Source organism: Osmerus eperlanus, chromosome 6 (assembly GCF_963692335.1).
Source record: "Osmerus eperlanus chromosome 6, fOsmEpe2.1, whole genome shotgun sequence".
Classification (NCBI taxonomy): Eukaryota; Metazoa; Chordata; class Actinopteri; order Osmeriformes; family Osmeridae; genus Osmerus; species Osmerus eperlanus.
Genome location: NC_085023.1, coordinates 14,059,555 through 14,082,550, shown reverse-complemented (window position 1 = coordinate 14,082,550; position 22,996 = coordinate 14,059,555). Strand labels below are relative to the sequence as shown.

The 22,996-nt window shown below is 43.1% G+C and overlaps 1 protein-coding gene across 3 annotated transcripts; it reads left to right on the top strand.

The window, feature by feature from the left end:
- The first annotated feature begins 311 nt into the window (after positions 1 to 311).
- On the top strand, positions 312 to 22,642 carry LOC134022300 (receptor-type tyrosine-protein phosphatase epsilon-like). Of its 3 annotated transcripts, none has more exons than XM_062463716.1 (21): positions 312 to 536; positions 6,653 to 6,935; positions 13,894 to 13,965; positions 14,052 to 14,148; positions 14,619 to 14,692; positions 14,842 to 14,978; positions 15,228 to 15,318; positions 15,477 to 15,553; positions 15,719 to 15,755; positions 15,853 to 15,950; positions 16,461 to 16,580; positions 16,754 to 16,914; positions 17,620 to 17,755; positions 17,893 to 18,042; positions 18,378 to 18,471; positions 18,725 to 18,801; positions 18,918 to 19,052; positions 19,232 to 19,357; positions 19,602 to 19,753; positions 20,870 to 21,005; positions 21,085 to 22,642. In XM_062463716.1, the coding sequence occupies exons 3-21, from the start codon at positions 13,899 to 13,901 to the stop codon at positions 21,157 to 21,159; spliced, it is 2,040 nt and encodes a 679-aa protein (XP_062319700.1). In that variant the 5' UTR covers positions 312 to 536; positions 6,653 to 6,935; positions 13,894 to 13,898; the 3' UTR covers positions 21,160 to 22,642. The 3 variants fall into 3 exon arrangements, with proteins under 3 accessions (XP_062319700.1, XP_062319698.1, XP_062319699.1); XM_062463714.1 differs by having other exon boundaries at positions 313 to 536; positions 16,751 to 16,914; XM_062463715.1 differs by lacking the exon at positions 312 to 536 and adding an exon at positions 5,816 to 6,088 and having other exon boundaries at positions 16,751 to 16,914.
- Positions 22,643 to 22,996: the final 354 nt, after the last annotated feature.

Genomic DNA, 22,996 nt, shown 5'->3' with positions numbered 1-22,996 from the left:
GACATGCCAATGAAAGATTATTGAAAATGCAGGAAGTTGTTTTTTTCCTGGGTTCTAAATTCTCATAGTGAACAACATGTGACAACATAAGGAAAGCATTTTGAGGTTTGCTCCAATTTAGCTGGTAAATGTACATTATATTCCGGCAGAAATGTATCAATGAGCAACGATAGATGACTGGTGTCAATGGCGACGTAAAACTTGAAAGCATCGATTTACTGGATTTAGGAGGATGGAGGAATGTGAAGGATGCTGAAGGCCTCAGCTAATACAGTTGGTCGGCGCCCGGGGGAGTGTCTACGCTCGTTTTGCTGAATGCTGAGGACTGTCATGAGGCGAATCCATCTGCGGAACAGTGTTGAAGCGCATCCTCGGATATTTGCTACGTGGAATATGTAGGCTATGTTAGTGCTATTTATCTTATTGAAATTGGGTGACACTTTACATAACGAACAAGGTCATTATTTGGTTTGGCCATTAAAAATACTATATAAATCATCCGGCTCCGCGAGATAGGCAAATCGCCCACACGCAAGGTAAGATCATTTAGCCTATAGGCATTTTTCACAGCGGTATAGTCTCATATTTTCATTACACTATACAGTAGATAGCCTTCGACACCATTAACTGAAGTGCAGACCAACAATAACCTAATAGGATAAGCAATTTGCATTATCGTGATGGCACGGGCCATTAGCCTATAGACATATGTTTAAGCTGTTTATTATTATACCACACAAATGGTTGTTTGATAATACTATAATCTCCGTTTTACAGCCTAAACAAATCATGATATCTCTACCCTCGAAAGCAAAATTAAATCCTATATTTTTTAGCGTAGATAGCAGCTGAGCACGCGCCTATGAGCGTAGCCTACAGTAGACCACAGTAATATGGGTTAGTAGAGCAAACCCGCCTACTAAGATGTTCAACGTTCATCCAAAGCGTTTACAAAACATCGGATGTTAGAGCTAAAATATAATGATTGAACATTTCATTGGGTCCATGACACCGTCCGCAATTTCTGTATGAAGAGTCAGATTGAGGTGACTGTAACGGAGCCGTTAAGGGATGAGGTTTATTGATTGATTTTAACGTCTCAAATCACAGGTTAGCCCAACCCTGAATCGGAATTCAAGCATTTCGAAATTTTCTAAATGTGCACCATTGAGTCAGCGTTGGAAAAGAAGGCAAAGAACACAAGATGGCAAAGTGTCAGGCCCACTGCCTAAACTTAATTCCCTGTCTTGCATTCATACTTAAAAAAAAAATCTAGGCCTACTTTATTAAACTTTAGTATAAAAATGTACACCTATACCAGCATGCGGGAGATCTTTCCAGATCCATTCCTGAAATGAGTCTTCAATCCAAAATCATTATTTTGAGTTATATCGTCTTTGCAACACATACTCTTTACTGCATCGATATTGTATAGGCAAAGATTCATACTGCACATGCATTAGCCATTGATGATGCATTCCACCACTCATGTGGTGGCAATCCATAAAATTATGACTTTTTACTCAAGTTGGAGTTGGTCCCTTGTTCATAATGTCAATGCTATAGCCTGCCCTGATTGTACTCTAGCAAGTGGATCTTGGTTTGTGCTTCCTCAAATCTACCATGATCGACTTGTACTGAGGTCGACTAGTTCCTCTCCCTGTTGACTGTTGCCCCGAGGAGTGCCACTTCTTCTTGTTACAGCAACTTTAGACCTATGTGTCATGGTGATCAGTGGATGCCAGGAATACGGTCCTCCTTGCTATTACAATGTTTGCTCAAATGACCGCCATCTGTCTAAGGAATCATTCAGTGGTCACCATAGAAGCACAATTGCATTACTGTCTTGCAATCGAATCCAGCCGACTTTATGGCTCAATCAGGTACAGTTTGGAAGCTGAGGGATGGATGAAGGGATGAGAAAAGGATGGGTGGAGGATGAGGGAAGGACATGTTGCCCTGTCTGAGGGAAGTATCAGTGTGAAAGGGTCAATGAGCAGTTTCTACTGCACACTGAAGTGGGAATTCACCACATATGCTGTTCTATTACAGAGAGTTTTTGCCCACAGTTGAAGTGGGGGTTTCGAGCACAACAGTACTGACCAGTATGTTGTAACCGACTTTAAAACCAACACACTAGGGAGATCACTGTAGACTGTGTTGACGTCTTTTGTGTTTCGCAAATGACATAAAATAAACAGCAAGGCCACATCATTCGTCATTCAGAATTCATATTGTTCGTGCAAATGCAGGGGGTGTTTGCTGTACATGGGGTTCCAATAATGGAAGGTTGAGCTGTACCACCCATGGAAGGAGAAGAGGCTATACTTTTATCCAAAGTGATTTACAAAAGACTATGTACACTCCATCTTCAACAAGCGTATGTTTCTAGGTATGTTTGAGGCTAGCTGTCAGGACAAAATGAGTGAGGCATTCCATGTTGTAATCCCCCCCCCCCCCCAAAAGTTTGTAGACGTCTCATTTAAGTAAATGTCGCTTTAGAAGGCTTTACATTTTCAGCACCACCCAAATTTATGAGATTGCGATCTGTGCAGGCATGTTACGCTAAGGCAAATGGCGCTAACATGTCCTGTTTGTAGAGGGAGCCTGCTAATGTGTGTTTTAGTGAGCAGGCTTGGGCGAGACAAAGGGCATCTCCTCTCATTGCAGCTATAAAAATGTCAGATACTGACTGTGTAATTACAATTGCAGTGATAAACGTATTAGCCTGTGAAAGGTGGTGTTTTTATTTGGACTTTCATGCGTCATGGGCGTACATGAGAACAGAAGTTGCGCTAAGCTACATTAGGAGACCAGGACTGATACTGTGTACGTCATGTGTGCCTTGTGTACTTGTTTGTGTGTGTGTGTCTGTGTGTGTGGGGGAGAGAGAGCTTGTTTAAGTAATGTGTTGAGTTTACTGTGGCAATGTTCATTCTGGGGAGTGGATGGATACGGCCTGCTAGCACTCGGTACAGCAGGGACAGCCACTGGAGGAGAACATTGTTTCCTTGTAATCATAACGATAAAGTGCGTGGGACTGGAATTGCCTGTGGTCCATGTAGGGGATGTGGGATGGTGCATGTGTCTGTTCTTGTCTTACAAAATTACTCACTGTTATTGAAACAGTTGTGAGTAGCTTAAGGCCACTGTTTTTCTAGTCAGAGTTGTATTTTAGAAAGACAAATTGTCCAGGCCGGTTCCATAGCTTGCATACATGTCTCTACACTACTCCTTTGATTTACTGGGTAGGCTGGTTCAATATACTGCACGGCTACAACAATCTCAGCTTGAAGTCTGCGATCAGACTTATAGGTTTTAGAGAGACGTTCAAGAACAGAGGATGCCAATGTTGTCACTTGGTCAATGTGTTAGACAAGCTTGTTCCTTTGAACAAACCCTGTAGGAAAAAATAGTTAGGGAGTCATGGTAACCGAGAGTGAGAAGTGTAAATAAGATGCTCTCATGACTCGCCAGAGAGATTTGAACTGTTAACAAAGTATACTTTTATGGTCATATTCTCATTCGCATGAATGGAGCCACTGATTATGAAAGCAATGGTGAAAGAATAAAGTCTCAAACTTGAATGAGCATGAGGAGCTGATGAAGTTTGTCCCCACATAGACATGGGAGTTGTAGAGATGTAATTGTAATGATCATGTTTGTCGGAGCCTAGTCCCGCCTAGGCTGTGGCCTAGAAGTGTCAATTTCGGTGCCCTCAAACTGGAGGGTGGAGATCACTGGAGTCAGCCGCTTGAGTTTTTACTCATTCACCCACGCTCAGAATCATTGTCAGTCCGAGAGATATGGAGATGCAGTCAGTAGTTTGCTCCAAATTAAACCAATCTGTAGTTATTCAATACATCAATATAATAAAAATATACATTGATTAAGTGGGCCTTTGTCACGTAGGCCTAATCCAAATATGTTGACTCGTGTTTGAGTGTACAGTTAACCACTATTCATCAAGCGTTAGTAAACGGTCAGGATCTCAGAAGATCTACAGGACCTTGGTGCCTGCCTGAGTCATCAATAACCCATGAGGGTACGTAAGGAAAGCACAGCTGAGCACGGGACCTTCATAAACTGCATTCTCTGAACTCATAGAAGCTGGTTGGAGTCATAAGCCATCATCATGCATTGCACAGGATTTACAGTTTCAATCGAAACACTAGTATTCCTTCTCAGTATTACTGTTAATACTGATTTGAATTGAGTTATGTCATACTTGTTAGTTTCGATTATGCGTAACAGTGGTGCATTCCCATCGCATTTTGAAACCAAATTCTGTCTCAGTTGACTAAACCTTAAATGGAATTTTAATCCAACAGCGGATTTGAATCTTGCAGACCATTCCTTACTGTAACATACATCAATTTACAGTAAAGTGAAGAACAAAGTCATACAATTCCAAAGTTGTCCAATATGAGTTTGTATTTTTTAACAAGACTTATGCATTAGATCCAATATGGGAATGTAATGCAATGTGTAAAACATGAATTATGGATTGAGTCAAGAAGAGCTCTGAGATGACTCATGTGAAACTTTAATGACTGGAACATGTCCTCCCTTGCAGTCAATGGAAGGATAGGAGATGGATGTGCCAGTAGCAAGCACTTCTCTTCAGCCAAGACTCTTCATTGAGCTCCAGTCTGTCTTTGTTCTTCTGGGCCCCAGGGCTGAGAAGTTGTTATGGTCCTGACAGGCCTGTGCTCATCTCAATAACTTTGTAGCCCTTTTAATGTTGTAAGGTACATTACACCAAGGTTATTGTTAGTGTTCTATTATGTATATCGATCTCATTTAATCGTTTTTCATCAGTGGAAGTATGCTGTATGCCTTGGCTTGCAGTAGAGTTTTATTAAAAATACAAACAACAATTATTACATATTCACTTAAGGCTTTATCCAACTGCCTTCAAGAATGGACTTAGCTTCACTGTTGCTCATATGAGCTAACTGCTTGAGTGCCCACTGACAGCCAAGCAGCGTACAGGGGCTACACATTGGCAGTGCTTCATCACCTAAAGTACTTTAAGCATGTGGAAAGTAATACTAAGTATAATAGTTTGATTAACTAAAAAAATGGAAGCCCGACGCAACCCGTTTTGGAATATCACTCTCCCTGCAACTCCAGAGAATAGAAACAATTGCTGCCAGAAAAAGTAAGTGAATGATTCATGCATGATTGGCAGATATACTGAAGCCATTAACAGTAAGAGTGCATGTATTGCTGAGAGAACACTAGGATGTGACAGCCCCCCCAGTCTTGGTTCTTGGCCGGGTCTGCTGTGCGCTGGACTACACAGCAGAGTAGTACATTCCTCATCTTAGTCTGCAACATTTGTGCTTCTTTCTTACACTCTAGAGCCATTTTACTGTGCAGTATCATCTTTTTGTTACTTTACAGGCTACTCTTAGTTATTTGTTACAGTATGGGACAAGTGAACAATGGGGACTTCTCAGGAAAGTGTACTTCATACTGATGTTGTGTGGCATTATGCACATAAACGATTGTGCAAGGACTGCCTTTTATATTATGTTTACAGTCAGTTGACAGAGCCTGCAAATAGTTCTATTAAATTCACATAAAACCCTTTTGAGAACGGTACCAGTAGGTCATCTCTGCTACTTATTGTACAATCAACTCAAGTAAGCTAATTAATTGTAATGGAGTCACACTTCCTCATCCTAGCCCTGACTGAGTAGGTCATCTACACCAGGACTATTATCTCTTCTATTTGCTTTTCCTCTCTTCTCTTCTCTTTACTTCTCTTCGCTTTGCCTTTCTTCTCTTCTCTTTTCTGTTCTTCTTTTCTGTCTTCTCTCCTCTCCTTTGTCCTAGTGACAACCAGGCATCAACAGTATAGCTTTGTCTCCTACACCTGTGGGTGGAGGCAGTGGGGAAATATGGGAGTGAGTGGGCACTGCGTGGCATGTTTTCTCTCACATAGCTGACTAGAGCCATAGAATAACGTCACAGTACAGCCTTTGTATCAGACTGTGGAGCTCAGAGTCCTAAATGTAGCACTGAGCAGCGCACTGAACTTTATGGACAGACTATGGATGGGGCACCTTCTAAAAATAAGGTGGGTGTCCATTGGAAAATAAATGTTGTTTTGTAATCATGTTAGCCTAGCGTGATTTGAATTATTGTTCTGTATCTTTATTTTGAAAGGGGCCCTAACTGATTTTGGATGCCTCATGAAACATTGTATGTGGGTGGGATTTGTTTTGCATGCTTGGCGATTAGGGGTTGTTAATTCTTTTCAGGAATTGCTTTGCCACACTGCGTTGGTTTGAACAAAGATGGTTCTCACAGTGTAGAGGAGACAAAGCAAAGCATATCAACTCTCTCTCTCACACACAAACTGTACACATGCACACACACACCCCTCCCGCTTACTCTAGGCTTTCACCTACACAATTTAATATTGTGAAAACCCTGCCGTGTTGCTCAGACAGGCTCCTGCCACGCTACACATGAAACGCAATGCGTTCTGCCGCTGTTCCTTCACATCCACAACAAAAGCAAAAGCTCCCGATTTACAGCCACGCGAGTGTCAAAGTCATTGTTTATGCTACCAAAGTAATATGTCGATGTTGAAGACTGTATCTAAGCTTCTTTTTCTCTCTCTCTCTCCTCCCTGTAGGTTGTCTAGTATGTATCCATGCAGACGGCCGCACAGAATCACGCCGTGTGTCATGTCCTGAGTCTAAAGCTGGGAGACATCACAGCCACGCCTCCACTACTCAACCACGGTGTGTCCTGGTGAGAAGAGGATGTGAGTGTGGTCTTGAGTTCATGGTACAGAGCCCAGCAGATCCAGTTAGAGAGCGAACCACAGCTTCACCAGTCACCACTGCTATGGACTAGCAGGGACAGCAGATAGTACACAAAGACTGTAGCTGCCTCTGCTTGGAACGGTGAACACTGTGAGTACACCTCAGAATTTACCCAGGTCGCGACCAAGTCTTATCAATCCAGGAAACCCATTCAAATTAATTGAGTTTACGTAAGATAGATAGAACTTGAATTGATCCTTGAAGGAAGTGTGGGTTGAAGTTACAGAGGGGTTCGTGGGAGGGATGTAGTGTGCGGGGGGAGCGAGAGGGGGAGTGGGAGGGGGACTGCATTCTCAGTGTCTCTCCATTAAAATAATTATATTTCAACCGGTTCTCTAACTTGACTTCACTGACCTCTGGCAAGCCACAGACACAGTCATTTGTGTGAAATACTTGACCAAAACCAGATTATGGAGATTTGGAAAATAAATAGAAGTTGTGTATTGTAAGCCTGCTTCAGTAGTTTATAGTGACTGAGTGTGCTGTAGATGAAAGTATTTTCATGCGAGCTGAAAACAAAGCCTATGCCACAAACTGAGGCCTTTGCCTTTGCCCTCACAGTAATACGACTGTTTATGGCAACCAGCCTTCTCCCTATGGTAACTGTGGCAGGGGACAGTATTGCTGTATCCTTGCTTGGCACTTAACTCATTGTAACTTGTTTGAGGCTAGCTAGCATGACCTGCTAGCTTGTGTGTACTGCAGCATCATCTTTCATTCTGATGCTTTCAGACAGAATGTTTGTTCCAGGAAGACAGTTTCCCATTATTGCAATACCCAGCTCAGACATTGGTTTTCTCCACCCTCCTCTCACCTCTGCGCTCCTCCTTTGCTTTCATCGCATCTCCTCTCATCTCTTTTTTCTTCTTGTCTGTCTTTTTTGCTAGCTGGCTTCCCGACATGGATTTGTTCTACAGCTGCAGTGTGTTTTTCAGCTGCAGTGAATGCTCTGTGTTTAGGGACTGTTTCTCCACCTCTCCCTCTGTCTGTATCTCTTTCTTTCTTCTCTCTCTCTCTCTCTCTCTCTCTCTCTCTCTCTCTCTCTCCTCTCTCTCTCTCTCTCTCTCTCTCTCTCTCTCTCTCTCTCTCTCTCTCTCTCTCTCTCTCTCTCTCTCTCTCTCTCTCTCTCTCTCTCTCTCTCTCTCTCTCTCTCTCTCTCTCTCTCTCTCTCTCTTTCTCTCTCTCTCTCTCTCTCTCTCTCCTCTCTCTCTCTCTCTCTCTCTCTCTCTCTCTCTCTCTCTCTCCCTCTCCTCTCCCTTTCTCTCTCATTCTCTGTCTCCTTCTCCCTCTCTTACATTGTAAAAAAAAAAAAAGCTTTGCTCAAGATGTACTATCCATCTCACAAACAAACGGAAATTTGAATAGATTGATGTGACAAGAGCTTTTTGCTTTCGCTCTCCTCTTTGTGGACATCAGACAAAAGATACCCTTGTTTTTGTTATGCAGGAAAATCAATGACATTGGTGAGAGAAACATAAGTAGATGAATTACGTAAGCCATTTTTTTTTTTACAGTTTTTCACAATTGCTAAAACACATTTCTTGAAACAGTCACCCACTTTCTCAAAACTGTAAACACAAAACCTCATCTTCAAGCACTATTTACAAAACCTCTGAATTATCTTGCAAAATGAAACTTTCGCCTCAAAACAGATTTACCTGTGCTCAAAATCAAACACTGCTCTCAAATCATAAACAAAGTGATCAAAATTATATACACTATAAAGCAGTCAGTAAACAATACACCAAAAAATTTAAAACACATTGTTCAAAACATATAGTTCTCAGGGAGAACATTTTTACGTAATCTCAAAACAAATTTTATATTTATACGTCATTGTCTTTTGATGAACAAAACATGTTTTATCATAGTAGCTCAAAATTGATCAGAAATTACTACTGTGCTTTGCTCTTTGCAATTGTTTTGTTCTTTCTCCTCCTTGTACCAGTACTGTACCCTGCATCTCAGTACTCACAACTCACTCTTGTTCTTTGTTGATATGAACCTGCAACCAGTCAAAATCTATTGAGCAGTCAGTATTGTTACTGAAACAAATGGAAAGCACAATGTTCAGGGCCATACAATTTGTTCATTGTACAGTATACAGCCTACAAAGCACTGTACTACAGTATACAATACTACAGTAAAAGGGACAACAATCAAAGAAGTAAACATGTGATCAATGTGCTTCTTCTTGTCTTTGGGCTGGGTTAGGCCAGAGCACTTCGTCGACGTCACAAGCAATATTTTCCCACCTTCAACAACCTGTTTGCTCTCTGAACTGGCTTATATTGGTTGTGTCACATCATTTGAAACAAGTGAAATCAATTTTGAGTGGTTGTGTGTGGTCAATTTTCTCTATTTGTATTTGATTGTTGCCATTTGTGTTTACCAGTATGGATGACATGTGCATTAGAGTGCCGAATGTGTTTTACAGTAAAAATGAGAATGTGTTTAGAGTTTTGCTGAAAAAGTGAGATCTGCAAATTGTGTTTTAATATGTGAAATGGTTTAAGATATTGACAACAGACAGGCACAATTAGCTACATGAGTTCAGGCAACTGAGAACTTTGTTCAGCCAGTGGGTTTTAGTGATTTAGCAATTGAGAAAAACTGTAATCGTGTGTGTCATCTGTACCATTACTCCCACCTATGGGTCATCTATAGTGATAACACAAATAACAAATACATAATGCAGCATTCTACAAATCTACATTTACATTTTATTGACAAAAACACCCTGGAGTTATGTTTAATAATTCACACATTATGTACGTCCATACACATCATAAACTTCCATCGCTGTGACTTCTTCACAAGGTGCAAGGTCAAGTCCTGAAGGCTAAGGCTCTTTGAAAGTCTTACTTCCATGCTGCACCTTACTGTCCATCCTGCGTGAAAGCTTTGATGCTACAGTATTGCCAGCTCAGGGGTGATCCTGTACTGAAGCATCCTTTGATCCTCAGGAACCTGCGGAATCAACAAACCAGCCATCAGCTGAAAAATACAGTCCGTGTCTGCAAATGTGATGAAAATGTGTGTGTGTGTGCACATGGATGTACGTGTGTGTTGACCAGGAAAGGATTGTGCGTATGTGCAGTGTGTGTGTATATGTTTGTGTTTGTCATTGTGTTTGAGTATGTATATTTGATTGTTTATGTTTATGAGAGTGCGTGTGTGCGTGTGGCCATTTCTGTATCAATCTGTGGACATTCACATGTTCGTATCCATCTGTGCATTACTGTGTGTTTTAGAGAGATTGTTGGTAAGACCGTAGGATTTTCCATTTTATGATTGGGATTAATCATCCTCCAACCGTCGCTCACTGTAATTCAAGGTCACATCGGATTTATTTCCCTCTACCTGAATGAGGTACTTTTACAACTTATGGTCAATATTCAGCATTGAACTTTTTTTGTGTACACACACACAAATGTATATGACGTACTGTACAAATTAAGCACAGTGCACAGTCCAGTGTCAGTTCAAATATGTTTTGATTTCGAACGTTTCAAAATGGTGTCGTTGAAACAGTGAAATATGAATGAATGTCCTTGCAGGAGAAATCCATCAGCACAGGAAAAACCTCTCAAATCTCAGAGCTTGTCTACTTTTCCGGTTGGAAATGGAAGCTTCTGTTCCGTCCGCTTGAATTATAGAGATAGCTTGGCCTACATTAAAAGGTTACAACTCTGCTGAAAGGAAAAATATATATGTTTCTCTGACCAGCAGGGCTATATTTAATGGCACTTTGCTCAGGGTCTTCTCTGTTCTCCACTGTTGTCGTGAGAGGAAGTTGAGGTGAGACCTGAGTGGGGAAGTGCTGTTTCTCTCCAGTGAAGAGCTGTTTCGGTACAGGAGCTTCACTAAGACTCCTCCACTGGTTTTGTTTTTCTTCAAATTCCCCCAAATACTCCCCCACATCCGGGTACTTTTCAAGGTGTTTGTTTTTCTCGGTTGGAGATGCCTTCCGCTGGGTCTGGAGGAAGACAGAGAGGGAGTTCTGGATAGCATACCTAAGGTCATTAGGGCATCTATACAGATGACAACATTTGATGGACTCTTTTCATGGCCCCGGTCTGTACTGTACCAACACCAAACAAACACCCATTGATCGTCAATGTATAGCCCATCTCTTGCATGAAACATTCAGAGCATTACCTGCTACAGTAACTCCTGTTGCTGCATTCAGGATGGATAACATGGGCAGGGCGTTGCTCGGTGTCTGCTGTGGGGTGCTCATGGCCGGTGATGCAGCACGACTTCGCTCCCTCATAAGCATTTATCTGCATAGCGCGTGTCGCGGGCGAGGCTAGAGTAATGACATTGTTTGCATGCTAGCTGTGTTTGCAGAGAGACACCAAATCACACTGCTCGCCTCTGCAACCATGTAGAAATGTTTCAACACCCTCGCGGTTGCCACGTCAACAAAGTTCCTCTTACTGCCGGGTGTCTTTAGTCCTGTCGTGACCATTTCACTGTTTCTGAGAATTGGATCAACATTTATGCTAACTGGCATAAAGCGGTGATTGCCATATTTGGACCTCTGGAATGACTTCCAAAGACCCATATCAATATTAAATTGAGGGTTGTATGCGTCTGTACACATGTGCGTGTGTGTGTTTGTCGGTGTGTGATAGAATGTGATTTTCCCAGTGGGGTTTTGAGGAGAACAGGTGTTGGCTCTGTCAGCTTGTTAACGCCAGCAAGAGATCATGGCTCCACTGCTCCATATGGCACATAAGCTGGACATGCCCTGTGGCTGGGTATGCGTGTGTATATTCATGTGTGTGTACGTGTACAGTATGTGAGTGTGTGCGTTTTTTTGGTGTGTGAGTGTGCGTTCGTGTATGTATATGTGTGTCCAGCATTTGAGCCTGTAGGCGTGTACTGGCTTGCATTACTCAATATCATTCTCCTCAACAGAGGCAGCCGTTTGTTACACACCCTCGTTTCCTGGAGAGAAAAATCTCTGCATACAGGCCCCAGGGATCTTGGTTGGCTCCAAAAGAGTCACAAAGTAGGCCTAGACCTTTCAAAATGACCCACTTTTGCTAAAGCTAAATTGACACCATGAATTATCCTTTTCATAAAACAGCATCCAGCTCTGCGAGGTTGATGGGATGAAAATGAGGCCACTCAAGTCTGTCTCACTTCTTGTATTCGTTGCCTGTGTGGATTTTTTGTGACCCTCTTATTTGCAGGAGGGAGGGGGGTTGATTAGGACAGATGAATATTTGTCCTAATTATTAGGACATCGTACTACGTAATACTAGTATAAATCTACAGTAACAGTTGGCTACTAATTTGTGTTATTCTGTTCCGTTTTAGTGCTAGCAGTATGTAAACACATACACCCAGGCACAGTAAAAACATACTGCATGTTGAGGTTAAGAGGAATCTCAGAGAAACAGAAGTAGTTCATGATACGTCACGTCTTCAGCGCAGATAGAGGATCTGAAGGGAGGCCCAGTTTTTTGTGCTTGGTCATTCTTCCTTCTTACATTGTGACTCAATGGATAGCCCCTAGGCATGGCAGGGACACATTTATCTGCATTGTGATGAAGGAATGTAAAACTAGCAATGGAAATACAGAATACAACATGCGAGTTGTGTTGAGCATGCTGTAAAAAGAAGTCAAGAACAGAGAGAGAGAGGGAAAAGATGAAGGGGAGAAAGGAAAGGAGTGGGTGTGCGAGGCTGCTATTAAATGCTACCAGCCATCTGTTCAGAGGGCTAAGTGTTTAGCCAAGAAACGCCTCTTTATCTTAATGCTCTAAGTTCCTTTAAGCTCAACATCACATCGTCTCCTGCCACTCGTCTTCTAACATCTTACAATGTCACATATCAAAAATCTCTGCAACGTCTGTCAGCCCTCATTTCTGGTACATAACTTTGCTTGTTATTTCCTCTCAAGCTCCTCTTCGGTGTGTAAGAGAGAAATGTTGTCGGGAGATCTTGTTGCAACAACCTTGCAACGTGAGACCATGCTTCGAGATTATGTTTATCTGTCCTGCAGTGTCGAGGCTCCCACTGCTGTCAGCACGGGTCTGGTTTCTGCCACCTATGAGATGTTGCTTCCTGTTTGGTTCTGATATGGTTATTTTGGGGGATATTAGGTCATCAGTGATGGACGGGGCAGCTCAGTGTAGTGGACATGGCAGGGGAGTGTAAAGGAAAAATTCTAGCGGCACTGTGTAGATTTGAATAGTCAAGAGATGGCGGTTACAATACATTTATTTTGCTTGTACAAATCATGAATTAACAAAGTACTTTGTGATCAGTCATAACGAAGGAGGTGCTAGCCACAGGTCGTTCGCCAGAGTGATACAGAACAACCCCAAAACCCTGCCTTATATAAACTTTAGATCAAATGGTTCCTCTGAACTCTGTTGATTGGTCAGCACTGCTCAGTGACAGTTTGACTTCATATCAAGTTCCCACAGTTCTTTAATGTGGCCTCTCTCCCCAAACCAGTAGATAGTAAAACCACAGGAGTTCACCAGTCAAATGGTCAACTGTCCTTTGTGTGGGCAACTTCAAGTATTTGATTAACCCCACCCAATGCAACAGGAAGGGTCAGAGCAGGGTCAGAGCAGATCACAATAACAATACAGTTGAATCCACATTGTCTCCAGACCAGCTGTCTCATCCTCCCCAGGTGTCATAAACTGCAAATGGCATCTCTACCAAATGGAGTTGACTCTTCTTAATCAACTTTAGACTTCCGTTAAAACACATTCCTCATATATGAAACACACACATTATAACTGTATTCCAAAATGTCCACGACAGGAGGACAGGAAACGGTTTTAGCATTAGAAGCGACACTGTCAGATGCTGTTGACATCATACTCTCATTTCCAGAGGCCACAGGACATCTGTGGACCAGGGCTAAGTCTATGGGCGCCACCTAGTGGGAATAAATATAAATTACAGATGAAAAGTTCTTCTGAAGCCATTTCACAATATACCATTAATAGTTGGTTGATATTTTGTAGTGTAAGTTTGTTTATCACATCCATTCTTGTTTTGTTTGTTTCCACAGTGACAATGGTGTTGTTTCTGGTCGCAGGCACAACATCCTTTAACAACTCCTCCCATGAGAATCAGACCAGAGGTGAGTACCTATGGCTGGGACTGACGGAATCTTCCTTTTCAAAGTCTCGGCTGACTGACATTTAATTTGCCTCCTTTTTACCTCAGAAAATGCCCCCTCTGAGGGCACCCATGTGCTTCCGTCGACACTGGTCATATCTCTCCTCCTCATCATCATCGTCCTCCTCGCCGTCTACCTCCTAAGGTAGGCAGAGATAACCTCCAAGTTGCATGTCTGGCGTCCCTCTCAACTGTGTGCCCTCACTCCACTCTGACCAAATTCAAGAAGGACCAATCGGCATGTGTTCCTTCTCGAGTGTGTGTAGGGGGCCCCTACTTGTGTGCAGACGTGTGTGTGTGTGTGTGGTGGTGGTGGGGTGGGGGGGTATCCAACCAACAGCTGCAGTTTCACAGACAGAAAACAAAGGCTGAAAAGAATGTGATTACACCCCTCCCAAAGGCTCATTTGCTCTGGCTCTCTATTCAGTCAGTGGGCACTTCTCCTACAGCTAAGGAAACTCTGCTTCTCATGAGTGATAACTGCTTTGTCTCTTTCAGATGGTAGGTCACCATGTCTTTAACTTGTTGAGCTAAAAGCCTTGGGGGGGGGTTATGCATCGACATGAACGGATTCTTATTTCGTGTTCTGTTCTCCTTCACTATGTCTCTGGTCAGGTTCAGGAGCCACAGGAAGGCTCTTGTCACCTCAGTCGATAAGAAGATCCCCAATGGCTTCCTGGAAGAGCAAGGTATGTTTGAGGGAACCCAGAGTATGGACATTGTAAGTACAGACACTCCCTAATAATGCTTCCTCCTGTCACCGGGAGATGAGACACGCTGTTCTGATTGTTCCTGTCCTGTGGCTCTACCCCCCCCCACCACCACCACCACCCCCCAGGGGAACAGACCGTGGTTCTCCTGCCCAGATCTCCTTCTCCCTCCAAGAGGTACTTCCCCATCCCTCTGGACTCTCTGGAGGACGAGTACCGGATACGCTCGGCCGACGACTGCAAGCTCTTCAGAGAGGAGTTCAACGTAGGTTTTCCTCTCCGACCCAACGTTTCGGGAATAGACTGGTGCTTGAAGCGTCGTGACGAGGAGATGCAGTGAGCTAATGAGTTCACCGTTTTAGACAAGCTGTAAAATATGCATGGATGTGGACCTGGTCACTAGAAAATGTATTTGATTAATATGCATGGTTGAATATGCATGAAAATCCTCTTGATGTTGCTTCCTGTGTGTGTGTGTGTGTGTGTGTGTGTGTGTGTGTGTGTGTGTGTGTAGTCCTTGCCTTGCTGCTTCCACCACGGTTCCTTTGAGGAGGCGAGCAAGGACACCAACAGGGAGAAGAATCGCTACCCCAACATCCTACCATGTAAGACGTGATGGAGCCTCCAGATCTATGTGTCCTGTAGCCACGGTAGCAGCTGTAGCTACGGTAGCAGGCTCAAGCTTGAATGACCAAGTCAACAAACAGAGTTACTGTAAAGTGAGCCGAGAACTTGTTTCATCTTCTTCATCTCTCCTCTACAGACGACCACTCCAGAGTGGTGCTAGCTCAGATCGATGGACATTTGGGCTCAGACTACATCAACGCCTCATACATTGATGTGAGTTGTTGTTTAATACTCCGAGCTACGTGCTGAAGCTGTGTTTAGGCATCGCTCTTCGTCAGAATATCATTTCACCTATGGCTGAAATCATTCTTATTGACGTGAGGATTCGACACAGCGAAGTTTAATATTTTCTTGGTTAAAATCCTCTCTCTTCTACAGGGCTTTAAAGAGAGGAATAAATTCATCGCAGCTCAAGGTAACGGCTTCTCATTTCATAGCTGAAAGGGTTCTTTTCAACAAAAACTCAGTGAGAACAACATGCATATGTTTGTAATATGCTTCTTTTTCCTAAGGTCCAAAGCATGACACAGTGGCTGACTTCTGGAGGATGGTCTGGGAGCAGAAGACTGCTACCATCGTAATGCTGACTAATCTAAAAGAAAGGAAGGAGGTGGGGTTCCGCTCTTGATTGTTTAGCTTTTAAAGGAATTTCCTGTGATTTCTGCTATCCTTTGCTTAGAGGGCTTGTCTCTGAAACCTTGGATGTTCTGAAGTGCTTTGAGTGTCAGGGGTCGGTTTGCCCCTTCACAACCCCAAGTCATGAGCATAATTAGTTTGACCCTTTCTCAGCTAGAAATCCATGCAATGTGTCATCTCAGCCAAATTACCAAGCGTTATAGGCATCCCGTCGTATTGAACCTCAGAGAGATGATCGATGATGAGCAAAACACTGGGTTTAACAGTCAGAGTAGAGCTAGAAGTGGATCAATAACTGAATAATTGGCGATGAGGCCCTTTGATAAAGCACTATAATTAGTCGGAGGCCCTTATTAACGAGTTCACACATCACAGTGTAGAATCGTTGACAGAGTTAGACCGATTCTTATGGAAACCTGTGTTCCCCATGTGTAATAACCTCAATCCCCTGCAACTTCACGAGTTGTCCTTTGCTTCTCTGCAGGAGAAGTGTCACCAGTACTGGCCTGAACATGGCTGCTGGATGTACGGCAACATGAGAGTAGCAATGGAAGACTTTACTGTCCTGGTGGACTATACCATCCGAAAGTTCTGTATACAATATGTACGTATATGTATCATCTTGTGTCTGTGTAAGATACTGCCACCAATAAACGGGTTATTAGACACTATGTGATGTGTGTGTGTTGTGTGCGTAACCATGTGTGTGTGTGTGTGTGTGTGTGTGTGTGTGTTATGTGCGTGACCATGCGTGTGTGTGTGTGTGTTGAGCAGCAGGGGAGCGACGGGCCCAGACCGCCTCGTCTGGTCACTCAGCTCCACTTCACCAGTTGGCCAGACTTTGGGGTGCCCTTCTCCCCCATCGGCATGCTCAAGTTCCTCAAGAAGGTGAAGACGGTCAACCCTTCATACGCTGGACCCGTTGTGGTGCACTGCAGGTGAGGACCTGTGGACGGGGCTTCGGCGGGGACTCCGAGCAGGAACACATATAGATTTGTATCCAAAGCCACTGACAGTGGCTATGTTTTGCCTGGAGTTTGTTGATGTTCATGTGGATGTTTACACGTAGAAGGTTGAACGTGTGAACGTGTTAACTGAGATGCGGTGCTTTGAACCAAGATAGCAGCTCCAGGGAGGTCAGTCAGTCAGTGGGTGTCGTTGTCTGACGTAAAACCCCGCGTTTGAAGGCCAGGGCTCGCTGCAACAACTGCCACGGCAGCTGGGAGACAGAGGGCCTGAGGCCTTCAATGGGCCCCATTGAGCTGTCCCCTATAACCCCCTCCCCACCTCCCCCACACACACGCACACACACTGACATCCCGGGCCGCTGCCTGAATGACCCAGATGCCCCCCGTTACTGGGGTCGTCTTGGATACAAATGTGTGGACAAGAGGGATTTAATCCATTGCCGACATCTGACCACAAGCAGCATATGGTGATCAGGGGGATGTACATAATCCTAATCGCAAACAATTCTGGCACTTTGACCTCTTTTTAAAACCTCCCCTTACTTACAGCATATTGTCACATTCTCTAGTCATTGAAAGATAGACCGTACCACGGTCGACATCTGTTGTCATTGTGGTCTTTGATACTGGGCCCACGATGCTGACGTGCGCCCCCTCTCCTGTCTCTACCTTCAGTGCGGGGGTGGGGCGGACCGGGACCTTCATCGTCATCGACGCCATGATCGACATGATGCACATGGAGCAGCGCCTGGACGTGTTCGGCTTCGTCACCAGGATACGAGAGCAGCGCTGTCAACTCGTCCAGACAGATGTAGGTTTGTCACCGCTCTGTGGTGGGGAAGCTTTCCGTGAGCTGAGAAAAGGCAAAAGAGAGAAAAATCCTTTTTTTTTTCTTTCTTTTTTTATCCTTCCCTCCTTCTCTCGTCCCCTCTCTTTCCCATCTCTCAGATGCAGTACTCCTTCATCTACCAGGCTCTGTTGGAGTACTTCCTGTATGGGGACACAGAGCTGGATGTGTGCTCCCTGGAGGGTCATCTGCACATGCTCCACAACACCAGAGCTCCCCTTGACAGGCTGGGCCTGGAGGAAGAGTTCAGGGTGAGGCCACACGTGCAGACACACACCCACGCACACGCACACACACCCACCCACACACACACTCACACACACACACAGACGTGAAAAAATAGACCGAAACACATGCAGTTCTCATCCTCTTCCTCAAGTGCCTCCTTTGTCTCCCTATTCTCTCCTCTGATCTGTCTTCTCCCATCAAGAGGGTGTTTCCAGATCTTTCCAGAACACATTGACTGTGGTGTTAGAGCTCTATTTAAAATTAAACGTGCACTACATACCTTAGCACCTAATTTAAGCACAGTGAGTGACATTCTCCCTGCCACACACTCCTCCCCCCCCCCACCCCCACCCCTTAGAAGCTGACCAATGTCCGCATAATGAAGGAGAACATGAGAACAGGGAACCTTCCTGCCAACATGAAGAAGAACCGCGTGCTTCAGATCATTCCATGTAAGGAATACTCTGACACTCTTAACTGTTCCATAATACATCACAACTTTCTGACATCAAAGTCCTGCTGGCATGTATATGGCTCGTGTTCAGTGCTGGACACGAATTTCCGTCTTAATAAGTCAGTCGGCACCATATTTGGTTCTAATGACACAACTGAAGTTATCGGCTTTCTGTCAACTCAATTTCAAGGCAGGGAGAAGTTTCATCGTCTTTTTCCCTTTTTATATCCATTCTTTCCTCTTTGCTTCAGACGACTTCAACCGGGTCATTCTATCAGTGAAAAGGGGGCAGGAGTTCACTGATTACATCAACGCTTCCTTCATCGACGTGAGTAGAGCTTCCTCCGCCGTCCTCCCCGCACGGCCACTCGTGCCGCCGTCGCAAACGGCGCGCGTTCTCACCCCGTTGACGTTTGTGACCCCCCCCCCCGCGTCCGTGTTCAGGGCTACCGTCAGAAGGACCACTTCATCGCCACCCAGGGCCCCCTGCAGCACACGGTGGAGGACTTCTGGAGGATGGTGTGGGAGTGGAGGTGTCACTCCGTCGTCATGCTCACCGAGCTGAAGGAGCGGGAGCAGGTAAAGCAGTCCTGGGAGTCGAGCAAGCCATCGCGGACGGTTGGAGGGTCCCACAGTTTCATTGTTCGTGAACGTGTATGAGATTTGGAATGAGCAGAGCGGCTACATATTTTTTATTTCCCTAGATAAAGAACTCTTTTCGGTATCTGTGTCGAATGATCTGTTTTTTTATTCCTTAGGACAAATGTTTCCAGTACTGGCCAGCAGAGGGCAGTGTAACATTTGGAGATTACACCCTTGAGCTGACGGGTGACACACTCTGTGACACTTTTACTCTCAAGGACATGGTGCTCACATACAGACCGGTGAGTCTAAGATAATACAAAAAACACAACGAAATGTCAGTGTTTCAGCAGCTGCTGATGTAATTCAGTAAGATAGCCCTACACTGTGTATTTTCTGGGAAATCCTCAGTTGTTCCCGGAGACCACTTTATTGCATGGTATTGGTCTATGTATTATTCAATAGATTAAGTTAGCTATGTGCATTTGAAGGGGTTTTCAAACCCATCCTGTGATTTAGAGACATATGTTCCCTGCCCGTGTCCAGGAGAAGCAGTCTCGACACGTCCGTCACTTCCACTTCCACGGCTGGCCGGAGATCGGTATACCGGCGGAGGGGAAGGGAATGATTGACATTGTCGCTGCCGTGCAGAGGCAGCAACAACAGTCTGGAAACCACCCCATCATAGTTCACTGCAGGTAAGGGACATGCGGTGTCCATCCACAGACTGTCTCTTTAAATCACTTTCTGTCTCTTTACTTCCCTCGTGTTCCCTCTCTCTTTCTCTCTCTCGCTCTCTCTCTCTCTCTCTCTCGCTCAGTCTCCGTTATATCAACAGGCTTGTCAACTTTCTTTGTTTCTCCAGTTTCAAAATTGAAACATCAGAAAATATTCAGAACAAATCACAACCTCCGAACCCCAATCTGTTTAATTCCAAATATCTTCCTTCTCAAAGACTGTTCAAATTAATTGAGCGTTTTCCAGGGTTAGGGTTGTGGACCTTGTGTGCTGTGCCTAAACCATTCATGTGATTCTTTATAAAGACTGTGAAAGCTTTGATCGGAATCTAGCTTCAGGTGAAGTGATTCTAATGCAGCTCAGCCCAGTGGGATTGATCCAATCCTCCAATCCACAGACAATTAAAGCTCTCCAAGAGAAATCTCCTTCGTCTCCCATCGTTATTAATCTGATGAAATGAGCTAATGACAGGAAACGGTGTCATCACTCCCTCCGATTCCTTCATCACCACTTGTCTAAGATGGGCTTTTTAAAGCTTTCTCACATTCCTTAGGGATAGGGGCTAGACCATGGCTCTGCCTCTCTCTCTCTAACGCTCACTCATTCTCCCTCTCTATTTCTCCATCTCTATCATTGTAAATATTGACTCAGTGAATTACCTGACTGATTAGTGTAAGCTTTAGGATTAGCACATCTTTAAGTGAGTCTTCGAACTATTACACAAAGGTCACCTTTCTCCCTGCATATTGCTCTGTATATGGTTAATCATCTTTTCAATTACTTGGACCTTTCAAGTGAATTTCGGAAGAAATGTTCTAAAAGATTGGTATTTTGCTTTCTAAACACAGAGTTCAGTCTATTGAAGTAAACATTTCTCTTATTTGGCAAATACTGTATTTTATTAGCATAAATACTGGGCCTGGTGTTGATACTCATAACCTCGAGTAATTCTCTTGATGTTTCAGTTATCTTCTCAAGTTCCTCCAGAATTCATCTCTTCATATGAATGCTTTGCTTCCAGGCCATCAAGCCTTGACTATCAATGTTAGTAGTTTACTCCTGGTTTTGCTTCACAGTGCCGGCGCGGGTCGAACTGGGACCTTTATTGCTCTGAGTAACATTCTGGAGAGGGTGAAAGCTGAGGGCCTGCTGGACGTGTTCCAGTCAGTGAAGAGTTTACGCATGCAGAGACCTCACATGGTTCAAACAGTGGTAGGTCGGACACATGACAGGAGTGGGGCTCAATAGAACATAAATTCTATATTAATAGGTTTTTTGTTTTTTCACTCAGGAACAATATGACTTCTGCTACAGAGTGGTTCAGGATTTTGTGGACATCTTCTCAGACTACGCCAATTTCAAATGACGATATCTGGCCGCCGTATGCTCTTCTGTGTACAGTATCCATCTAATGTATGCAATTTTTTCAGAAACTTGTTTTCTAAATCAAGCTGTTTTTACACTTTGCACTTCCCATACCCACAGTACTTAAACATATTGTGACCTATTGTAATATAAGTGTTGGGCTATTTAAAAGAAGGTTAATAGATTTACCATCAGTAGTCATCCTGCTTCAGATTATTTTATATCTTCAATCTACATGATATTTTAATGTAAAGATGCTTGGCTTAATGGTTCGATTTACGATTGGCAACACAAAAAGTTTTCATCTTATTTAAAAAACATGTATATATTTAGCATTTAGAGTTATTTATGTTTACATTTTAAAGCTATTGATGGAAAATAGAATAAATGTAACATTTTTATTAACGAGTTGTATTAATTATTGTTCTTGTTTGGAAGATGACCACTAGATTGCCTTTATTTTGCCTGGAGTCTGGCACCAAGGACACACCATATACTGTAAGCCTGTATGTCTCTGGAGATTTGACAGATTTATAAGAAGTCATTGTGATAATACAATAATAGGAACAACTGTGAGCTATGAGTCACTTTATGTACAGCATATTGTTCCATTCACTCACTCACAAACAACTGAGTAACAGCTGCTGGAGATTATCATTTACAAATGGCGGCCCGTATTTCCATCTAACCTTATTGCTTTAATTGTTTTTATTATTGGTATTGTATTGGCTATGCGTTTAAAGCAGCTCAGACACAATGGCTTTTGATATGTACGCTACAGTTCATCATGCCGCAATTATTTAAGACCATTTATTAGAGAATCTTCTAAACATACATTGGACCTGTCATTTTTATGCTTGCGTGAATGCTTGCATGTCACAGTGCCATAGTATGTTGATTAGAAAAACATTTCTGATCAAATGTGAATTGTCACTAAGTGACTTGAACTTTGAATTGGCATACTGTACGTTGAGCCAGGAAGTTGTTGTTTGTTGTTTTTTGAGGAAAAAGGGACATGTATACATAAATACTGAATGTTTAAACAGTTTCACATGCTGATTTCATACTTATCCTTGTTACTTGATAATACTCGTATAGTAAAGTGAGTGAGTCTATTACCATTTAACACATAGATTATTTGATTATTGCTTCTACAGCAGTATCAGATAACAGGCATCCATTAAATGCTGATTGTGGAATTCTCTTTTAATAATCTGTTATACTTAAGATACTTCACTGCGCTTTTCTTCATACCAAAGGTAAACCAACGGATACATGTCCTTTTAGCCAAATGCATTATGATTGTGTTGTCATTCTATGTCTGTGATTTCAGAATCTTAGCTAAACATGCTGAAAGTAAGAAAAAGGGGATTTGGGATCGATATTGTGCACAAGCATCTTGTACCTGTGCTGTTTCCTGTATAATAGTTTGTATGGGGTTTACTGTTAATTTGCCATTGCTGGCTGCAATAAATTAGTCATGAAAAGTTATTTCTGCTTCAAATGGTTATTTACTTGGATTCAATATTTCATTATAGATCTACAAACCATTATACTTCTTTTATAAACAACAAAAATAGGTTACAAAAGTCTGACACCACAATTCAAGATACTTCTATTTTGCATTTGTTTCGAATGTAACATTTTCTTTTACAATTTGAGTGAAAAGTTGAAACTTTGATATATTTACAAAAATATTAGTATAAGTTAGTATTTGATATGTTAATGACAGTGTGGACTTGAGCTGGTATGGACTCCACAAGTTTATGCAAAACCTGATGATCCCAGCATGATTTGACAATGTTCCAAAGAGCTTCTTTTGATGTCACAGAATGCCT

Bases quoted from the DNA above. Each gene is read 5' to 3' on its own strand.
- LOC134022300 (XM_062463714.1), top strand. From the start codon at position 13,899: ATGGTGTTGTTTCTGGTCGCAGGCACAACATCCTTTAACAACTCCTCC. The intron at 14,979-15,227 runs GTAGGTTTTCCT...GTGTGTGTGTAG, and splicing joins TCTTCAGAGAGGAGTTCAAC to TCCTTGCCTTGCTGCTTCCA. The intron at 15,319-15,476 runs GTAAGACGTGAT...TCTCCTCTACAG, and splicing joins CTACCCCAACATCCTACCAT to ACGACCACTCCAGAGTGGTG.